The sequence below is a fragment of the Myotis brandtii genome, unplaced genomic scaffold (assembly GCF_000412655.1).
Source record: "Myotis brandtii unplaced genomic scaffold, ASM41265v1 scaffold733, whole genome shotgun sequence".
NCBI classification, from domain to species: domain Eukaryota; kingdom Metazoa; phylum Chordata; class Mammalia; order Chiroptera; family Vespertilionidae; genus Myotis; species Myotis brandtii.
The window spans coordinates 382,258-392,506 of record NW_005370908.1 but is presented as its reverse complement, the minus strand read 5'-3'; the positions used below and the strand labels follow the sequence as shown (position 1 = coordinate 392,506).

At 33.8% G+C, this 10,249-nt stretch overlaps 1 protein-coding gene across 3 annotated transcripts in view; it reads right to left on the bottom strand.

Moving 5' to 3' along the window:
- Positions 1-10,249, bottom strand: part of GLRA3 (glycine receptor, alpha 3) — a 136,841-nt gene that overhangs the window by 13,326 nt on the left and 113,266 nt on the right. Inside the window, exon 9 of one of the 3 annotated variants that reach the window (XM_014530357.1) lies at positions 8,969-9,013. The exons of the other annotated variants lie outside the window; for them this stretch is intronic. Coding sequence (XP_014385843.1) covers positions 8,969-9,013 — 45 coding nt within the window. The remainder of the gene's footprint in view (positions 1-8,968; positions 9,014-10,249) is intronic. 3 annotated transcript variants of the gene reach the window in all.

Genomic DNA, 10,249 nt, shown 5'->3' with positions numbered 1-10,249 from the left:
AGTCAGATGCTGAGAGAGAGTAAGGACCGCTAGACCTCAAAAAGGTCATGTGGCTTTAAAAAAATGACTGACCTATTGGGTTCTTTTTGAAAGGCTCCACTTAAAGTATTATTTTTTTTTTCTAACGCTAACAGCCTGCAGAAGATGCCCATCCTCAAGGACAGTTATTTGTCTTGAGCAAAATGTACTCTCCTTCCCATTCACCTCCTAGGCCTCAGCCCACTGCACCTGGTTCTCCCACTGCAGGCCTCCCAGACCCCAAAAAGCACTGAGGGCCAAAGAAGCATTAATTTTAAACACAGTTGAAGCTTTTCTAATAGCTCAGCATTAATATTAGGTTATTATATTAAAAAGTGCATTAAATTATTTTGTGACTAATTTCTTTGCTTTGTAAACTTAGTGACAAAATTATCCTGTGTTCATGTTTGTTTCAATGAATTTTCTAAAATCACCATCACTTAGAAAATTCTAAGGTAAGATAAAAAACATGAATGATTTAAAAATATTTTTATTTCAAGTATCACTCAAAATATTTCTTTGATATAATTCTGTTTTCTGGAGATAATTTCAGCTTAAATTTCTAATGAACTGAAGGCCCCAAAGCAAGGTGTTTAGAGAGACATCTAAAACTTTTGACACCATGTGTTAGCCAATATTTAATGTTCATAAAATTAAGGCACTTTACAACTCAAAATATAGGTATTAATAGAAATTAAATAGAATAAACTCAAAATGAGCTCAAGAACATGGCTGATTAAAAAGGTAAATTTGAATAGTTAATTTTCCCACAAGTAAATCCTCTTAATATGCTTCCATCAAGTTAGAAGGGTAGGCAATGAAGAAGGTAAAAACTCATTTACTTAAGTGTACAATTCTTTCTACAGGAGGGCCTGTTTTTACTAAATTTGTAAATGAAACAAATATTTCAGTTATTAAGCATCAGTACCATATTGTGAAACATTCAAAGTGCTCTTCATCTTATTTAGAGAACTAGAGGCTCAGTGCATGAATTTATGCATGAGTGGGGTCCAGCTGGTCTGGTCCCAATAGGGGCGGATCAGAGCCAATCAGGGCCTGGCCTGTTGGGAGGAAGAGATGGTGGGAGATTGGCCGGCTGGCCCCGCCTCCTATTGGGGTTGGGGGGGCAATCAGGGGTGTGGCCGTCTGGGGGGAGGGACTGTGGGCAGATCAGGGGCGGGGCTGGCCTGGAGGAAGGGCTGCAGGGGGTTTGGCCGGCCACCCTGCCCTCCCCGAGGCTGGCCCAGCCCTCGATTAGGGTGGGAGAGGCTGATCAGGGGTGGGGCCATCTGGGGGGAGGGGCCATAGGAGGTTGTCTGGTGGCCCCACCCCCCGATCAGGCCAGTTCACTGGCCACAGTGGGCGTCCTAGTGACCAGTCGTTCTGGTCATTATGGCATTCTGGTTGCTGGCTTTTTATATACATATAGATTATATTAAAGACTGATTCACATAACAGGAGATAGATTGAAAATCCAAGCGTAGATATAGCCATTCAGTTGAATTGCTTCACTCATCTCTATCATCAACTATAATATACATAAGAGGTAAGAATTTTCTATCTTATTCTTAGCTCTCAAAAATGACAAAAAAAAAAATCTTATATGGTGAAGGAGTGGTGAAGGCATGAAGATTGTCAGTGAGTGGTAAATAAACATTAAGTATCAAAAAGGGTTAGTAATGATTATGTGAATTGCTAAGAGATACAGCAGCATTAAATATGTTATTTTTATCCTAATGTTTCTTCCCTAGTAGATACCTTTGGGGTGTTTTTTTCTTTCTTGTTCTTTTGGGGTGTTTTTATACAATGATGATTTTAACTAAATTATCCCAAAGGTCATTTTGTTAAAATAATTTTCTATAACTTTTAATTGCCAAATAGGAAAGTGACAGATGGAGAAAATATGAAATGCTATTAATTTTCAGTTACATGATTTCAAAGTGGGTGGATTTTGAAAAAAAAATTACTAATAAAATAATGGTTTATTTTTGTTGGGAAAAATCGCCATCACTTAGACAATTCTAAGGTAAGATAAAAAAACATGAATAATTAAGATATTGTTTTTCTAAAGTATTAGCCTAAAGTAAAATATTCAGTTTAATACATCTGTATATATTTATATATTATTTAAAAATAGAAGTGTTAAAAATGCAATTATAGATGAAGTTAAAATACTTTATTGTTGCAAGTTAATTATCAGTATAAAATTCTTTAAAACCTCGCTCCTATGAAAACCTTGCATTTATTATAGATGGTATTTGAATTAGTTATGAATTATGCTTGGCATATTGAATTTAGATTCAGATATGGTTTGGAGATTGTTGAATGATAAAATGTCAGCTTAAAATGAATGTTTTACTTGAAATATTATGAAAATTTAATTCAATCTTCTATATTTTAGACTGATAAGAAATCAATTAAATAATTTTAAATTATCTGAATATCTATTTCTATCAGCGGTTCTCAACCTGTGGGTAGCGAACAATGAAAATACATCCTGCATATCAGATATTTACATTATGATTCATAACAGTAGCAAAATTACAGTTATGAAGTAGCAATGAAAATAATTTTATGGTTGGGGGTCACCACAACATGAGGAACTATATTAAAGGGTCGTGGCATTAGAAGGTTGAGAACCACTGTCAGTGCCAACTCATAATCATGGAGTGAAATAATATAATGTAGTAGATAGCATGTGTAAAAAGCAGTACTATAAACCTATTTTAGTTAACTCTGAGATGGAAGTCCCTACAATGCATGTGAAATTAAATTAAATAAAGAATATGTTACTTTATTGAATACTAGAGGTTCAGTGCATGAAATTTGTGCAGGGGCGGGGGGGGGCGGCCCTCAGCCCGGCCTGCACCCTCTCGCAATCCGGGACCCCTTGGGGGATGTCCAACTGACGGGTACGGTCTTTTTTTTTTTTAGTTTTATTCATTTCAAACAGGCCGGATCCGGCCCGCGGGCCGTAGTTTGCCCACGGCTGGTTTAGAGGGATTGGGCCTAAACCAGCAGTCGGATATTCCTCTCACAATCCAGGACTGCTGGCTTCTAACTGCTCCCCTGCCTGCCTGATCACCCCTAACCCCTTTGCTTGCCTGCCTGATCACCCCTAACCACTCGTCTGCCTGCTGATCACCCCTAACCGTCTCTGCCTCGGCCCCCACCATGGCGGCTTCATCTGGAATGACGTCCAGAAGGTCGTTCGGCTATCCGGTCTAATTAGCATATTACACTTTTATTGTTATAGATTGTTTTCCTAAATAAGTATTTCAGAGGCAGAATAGCTCTGAAAATAGCTCTGTTGAACCTAATCTCTAAATATTTGTTTTCAGAAAATAATTGAATTCTTACAATTTTTGTTTTACTAGAGAGGATGAAATTTCTAACCCTCATGTATCAGAATCATTGAAATAGAATTTGTTTAAAATTATTTGAAAACTATTGATCTTCAGATATGTAACAAAGAAATTTGTAGGAAATATTTACCTATTGAAAGGATATCTTATACTCTGGAATATAGCATAAACTGACCTATAATGAAAACTATTAAATAATTTAGTGTACATGGGTGCCAAATTGTTTTCAACTTTGGAGCATCATCCATTCAACCAAAATAGAGTACATGTATATTTGTATTTGTCCTAAGATTATGTAGCTGACAAAATGTACAAGGTAGAAAAATCAATTATTAATTATTCTTAGAAGTTACCTTGAGTTATTTTTAAAGTAAGATAACACATAAATACATAAGTAAATAAAATAATGATTTTTTGTACATATAGTTGAAATACAGTCAATTATATCTTTATTACTAAAAGATAATTATCATGTCTAGCAAAATATAAACTGGGTAATTATTTTCAAAACCTAAAACTAATGGTCCATGTTTATCTCAACTGTGTATATAAATAAAAGTGAATACCATGATAAATAGGAAGATGGAGGTGCTAGAATACTGTGTGAATGCATTTTCTCTCAACAAACCATTGCATCATTACATTATATTGCAATGCAGAAGAAGCTACATGAAATGCACTAAAGCAATCCCAAATCATCCACATCTCTCAACAAATCACATATGTTCAGAAATATTTTGGCATGTCTTAATAACCCTCCAGTTCTAATGCAATGATATCATACAAGGGAAAAGCAACTTCTAACCAAAATACTTCCATGCCATGCATACACCCATGCATAAATATTACTGGAGAGAAGCAGTATGACCAGGTGCAGTGGGTAATGTGCACACAGCAGGCTATGACAGTGTGGGGTGGGGAAATTTGCACACAAGAGCAAACTATATTCTTTCACAATAGACAAAAGGTTCACTTGAACCTTCATAGAGGAAAAAGCAAGGTATTAAAAATTGTCTATAATGCCTAAGTCATTGATGAACCAAGTTAAAACTTTTCTAGGAGCCCTAGCTGGTTTGGCTCAGTGGATAGAGTGTTGGCCTGCGGACTGAAGGGTCCCAGGTTCAATTCTGGTCCAGGGCATGTAAAATAATGATTTTTTGTACATATAGTTGAAATACAGTCAATTATATCTTTATTACTAAAAGATAATTATCATGTCTAGCAAAATATAAACTGGGTAATTATTTTCAAAACCTAAAACTAATGGTCCATGTTTATCTCAACTGTGTATATAAATAAAAGTGAATACCATGATAAATAGGAAGATGGAGGTGCTAGAATACTGTGTGAATGCATTTTCTCTCAACAAACCATTGCATCATTACATTATATTGCAATGCAGAAGAAGCTACATGAAATGCACTAAAGTAATCCCAAATCATCCACATCTCTCAACAAATCACATATGTTCAGAAATATTTTGGCATGTCTTAATAACCCTCCAGTTCTAATGCAATGATATCATACAAGGGAAAAGCAACTTCTAACCAAAATACTTCCATGCCATGCATACACCCATGCATAAATATTACTGGAGAGAAGCAGTATGACCAGGTGCAGTGGGTAATGTGCACACAGCAGGCTATGACAGTGTGGGGTGGGGAAATTTGCACACAAGAGCAAACTATATTCTTTCACAATAGACAAAAGGTTCACTTGAACCTTCATAGAGGAAAAAGCAAGGTATTAAAAATTGTCTATAATGCCTACGTCATTGATGAACCAAGTTAAAACTTTTCTAGGAGCCCTAGCTGGTTTGGCTCAGTGGATAGAGTGTTGGCCTGCGTACTGAAGGGTCCCAGGTTCAATTCTGGTCAAGGGCATGTACCTTGGTTGCAGGCATATCCCCAGTAGGGGGTGTGCAGGAGGCAGCTTGAGAGATTATATATTATAATATAAGAAAACTTAAGTGCTTTAAAATAATACTGGGTCTAGATATCTGCTATACAATTCAGATTACTTTAATATTCATCTAACATTATGTCTATTGTCCATTCATCTAACACTATGTCTATTCTTAACTAAGGCATGTGGTAGCATCATCTGCAGAGGTTTTTTAAAATACATTTTTTTGCTCAGAAATTTTAGTTAGTAGACTGGACTATTTGTATAGGATTGCCTAGACTAAATTCTTGGCTTTGATAGGTTTAAATTCAATCACTGAATATGTACATGTATCCTTGTGATCTCTTTCTTATCAAACATATCAATGGATGCCACTATCAAAACCAAAATTATTCATTTACTATACTATCTTAACATATCTTAACATTCAGAATGTGTTCTAAAAAACAAAGCTTTTTATTTTTGCCTAATTTTTAGAGTTCTATTTTCTGATAAGAGGAGCTGCTTTTCAAACTTTTTGTATAAATAAATTTCCCATTTATTTTGAAACTTACTTTGTCAAAGCATTTTTTTATGGGAGCTATAATAAGGGATGTATAATATTTCTGTTTAATATATATTAAAGTTTTTTTGACTGATCAAATACCTTGGTTAAATAAGATGAAGAAGAACATTTAAGTATCCTTTTACTGAGTGAGGGAAGACAAACGAAATTATTAGAAAAAGAGAGTATTCTTAGCTGAATGGCGATGGTGGTTTTTTTTGGCTTTACATATGCAAAGGGGTTTCCCCACCAAACACTGCCTGGGTGCAGAATATGTTCTCTGCTTTCTTACTGATGACCACATTCCTCCACTTAGAGTTAAGAAAGTGAATTTACCGTGTCTGAGAAACGGTAAAACTTCTCCAATGCAAAAGCTTCTGTCTGGGATTGAGAAACCAGAGAATCAGGCATACATGATTAATATAATTTCACAATTGGTTTCAATTACATATACCATTTTAACAATCATGTATCAATTAATAGATTTTTACATATGCAATGTGTTCACTTCCCAAAGTATGAAATGAGCTAAAATACAAAACAAAACAAAACAAAAAGACCTAGATTTTATTATTTTTTTCCTGCACCAAATCTTAATTACAATATTTGCACATGGTGTATTTCAAATAGTGATTAGACAATAAGATATTATTTTTGCATTTTCCTAGAGTGCCAATTATTAGAAAATAAATCTTGCTGTCTTTCGTTGCACTAAAGAAGGAATGTCAAATATTTGTATCCCAATAGTCTTACAGGTGGTAAAACTGAATAATGAACTGTTTCAGTAAAGCTAATTTTTTAAAAGGAAGAACCAGAATTGAGCAAGTAAACTTGTTGTCTATTATGTTATCCACTTGATACTGTGACTGTTGCAGATGAGGTGGTAGTAGACAATGTCTGAGCTCTTAGCCCCACATGTGTAATACTTCTCATTTCTAGAGTTTGCAGTATACATGATTGATAAATTTTAAATTGTAGAAAGGAGGAGAAAGGAAGGGAAATAAAAAGTAAATGTGAAAAAGCAAACCAAAATGAGAGGGGAAAATAAATATTTCCTTACTTATGATTAATGAGATTAGAAGGAAAAATTGTCTTCATCAAACATTAAAGGGAAAGACCAGAGCTTCAGCCCTGTGATACAGAATTGTTTTGTCCTGTTACAGTGTTTCGGCCAGTACCAGGTCTCAAGAGAGAGAAAGGGGATGCAAATAGATAGTAAGGGAGGCAGAATAAGGGGAAGAAAAGAAAGAAAAGGAGAATGAGGAAGGACTAGAAAAGTCTAAGAAAACTAGCTGACAGGGGTGAGGACAGGGTAAGGAGATGAAAAAAATCTCCCATCAAAATATGTTTTCATGTACAAATAATATGCTTTCCTTTTCATAAAAAATTGATCAAATGCAAGATCTAGCATTGTTTTTTGTTTTGTTTTATTTTTTTTTTTTTTCCTGTGCAGGAGGCAGCTGGTCGATGTTTCTCTCTCATGATGTTTCTCTCTCATTGATTTTCTAACTCTATCCCTCTCTCTTCCTCTCTGTAAAAAAAATCAATAAAATATATTTAAAAAAACTTTTCTAGGAATAATATTTACATCAGTATAAGGTCTCCTCCTGTGACAGACTTTCTATAATGAGGCTATTGTATTTTGCCTGTTCTGACAAATTAGAGTTTAAAAAAAATTTTTTTCCAGGTAAACCAGTAGTACTCATGAAAAGAAAGGGCACAGAATTAACTTTTAGACTCATTTTGATTATGTTGATTCAAAGATTTAGATTGATAGGACTGTTTCCAAATAGTTTTTGTTTGTTTGTTTTTTGGTAATGAATTTGGTCAACCCAGAGAGTTATTAGGTTCAGAAAATTATCTTTTAAAAATTATAATGATTAACACAAAATTTTCATGACAATTATTATAAAAATAAATGGAATGCATTTAATTTTCAATAAATTTGTTTGAAAATAATTTTGTTTTAAAAAATAATTCAGTATTGACTGTTTCTGAGGTAAACCTGCTTTTTTATCACAGTTCTTTGTTTGCATTTTTTATAAAGCAATATTTATCTTTTATACTAAAGCTCCTATAAGCATTAACTGTTTAGTGACTGGAAATTTAAATAAATACCTCTCCCAAAGAGGCTACTATATGTGATTATTCAAATTTAATGCAAATAATACTGTTTCAAATTTACAGTCAAAATAATCAAGTAAAGGTAACTGGGTCATGTAAAAAAGAAGTAGCTAGCTTTGTTGACAACAAATATGCAATTCTAGTAGGAAAGAAAAAGACTTGAGAGATTATATATTATAATATAAGAAAACTTAAGTGCTTTAAAATAATACTGGGTCTAGATATCTGCTATAAAATTCAGATTACTTTAATATTCGTCTAACATTTTGTCTATTGTCCATTCATCTAACACTGTGTCTATTCTTAACTAAGGCATGTGGTAGCATCATCTGCAGAGGTTTTTTAAAATACATTTTTTTGCTCAGAAATTTTAGTTAGTAGACTGGACTATTTGTATAGGATTGCCTAGACTAAATTCTTGGCTTTGATAGGTTTAAATTCAATCACTGAATTTGTACATGTATCCTTGTGATCTCTTTCTTATCAAACATATCAATGGATGCCACTATCAAAACCAAAATTATTCATTTACTATACTATCTTAACATATCTTAACATTCAGAATGTGTTCTAAAAAACAAAGCTTTTTATTTTTGCCTAATTTTTAGAGTTCTATTTTCTGATAAGAGGAGCTGCTTTTCAAACTTTTTGTATAAATAAATTTCCCATTTATTTTGAAACTTACTTTGTCAAAGCATTTTTTATGGGGGCTATAATAAGGGATGTATAATATTTCTGTTTAATATATATTAAAGTTTTTTTGACTGATCAAATACCTTGGTTAAATAAGATGAAGAAGAACATTTAAATATCCTTTTACTGAGTGAGGGAAGACAAACGGAATTATTAGAAAAAGAGAGTATCCTTAGCTGAATGGCGATGGTGGTTTTTTTTGGCTTTACATATGCAAAGGGATGTTTCCCCACCAAACACTGCCTGGGTGCAGAATATGTTCTCTGCTTTCTTACTGATGACCACATTCCTCCACTTAGAGTTAAGAAAGTGAATTTACCGTGTCTGAGAAACGGTAAAACTTCTCCAATGCAAAAGCTTCTGTCTGGGATTGAGAAACCAGAGAATCAGGCATACATGATTAATATAATTTCACAATTGGTTTCAATTACATATACCATTTTAACAATCATGTATCAATTAATAGATTTTTACATATGCAATGTGTCCACTTCCCAAAGTATGAAATGAGCTAAAATACAAAACAAAACAAAACAAAAAGACCTAGATTTTATTATTTTTTTCCTGCACCAAATCTTAATTACAATATTTGCACATGGTGTATTTCAAATAGTGATTAGACAATAAGATATTATTTTTGCATTTTCCTAGAGTGCCAATTATTAGAAAATAAATCTTGCTGTCTTTCGTTGCACTAAAGAAGGAATGTCAAATATTTGTATCCCAATAGTCTTACAGGTGGTAAAACTGAATTATGAACTGCTTCAGTAAGGATAATTTTTTAAAAGGAGGAACCAGAATTGAGCAAGTAAACTTGTAGTCTATTATGTTATCCACTGGATACTGTGACTGTTGCAGATGAGGTGGTAGTAGACAATGTCTGAGCTCTTAGCCCCACATGTGTAATACTTCTCATTTCTAGAGTTTGCAGTATACATGATTGATAAATTTTAAATTGTAGAAAGGAGGAGAAAGGAAGGGAAATAAAAAGTAAATGTGAAAAAGCAAACCAAAATGAGAGGGGAAAATAAATATTTCCTTACTTATAATTAATGAGATTAGAAGGAAAAATTGTCTTCATCAAATATTAAAGGGAAAGACAAGAGCTTCAGCCCTGTGATACAGAATTGTTTTGTCCTGTTACAGTGTTTCGGCCAGTACCAGGTCTCAAGAGAGAGAAAGGGAATGCAAATAGATAGTAAGGGAGGCAGAATAAGGGGAAGAAAAGAAAGAAAAGGAGAATGAGGAAGGACTAGAAAAGTCTAAGAAAACTAGCTGACAGGGGTGAGGACAGGGTAAGGAGATGAAAAAAATTAATCTCCCATCAAAATATGTTTTCATGTACAAATAATATGCTTTCCTTTTCATAAAAAATTGATCAAATGCAAGATCTAGCATTGTTTTTTGTTTTGTTTTATTTTTTTTTTTTTGTCCAGTGAATTACCCAGTGTATCCCAATGCTGATGTTTCTTCCATGCTGCACTGAATTGGATATTTATTGGAGCAGTGATGATTCTGGGGAGTCAATTAGTTATTGCTTTAGAAGATGACTAATACTGAGTAGGCTCAGCACTGAGAGATCATGGCTTAGTGCTTTAAA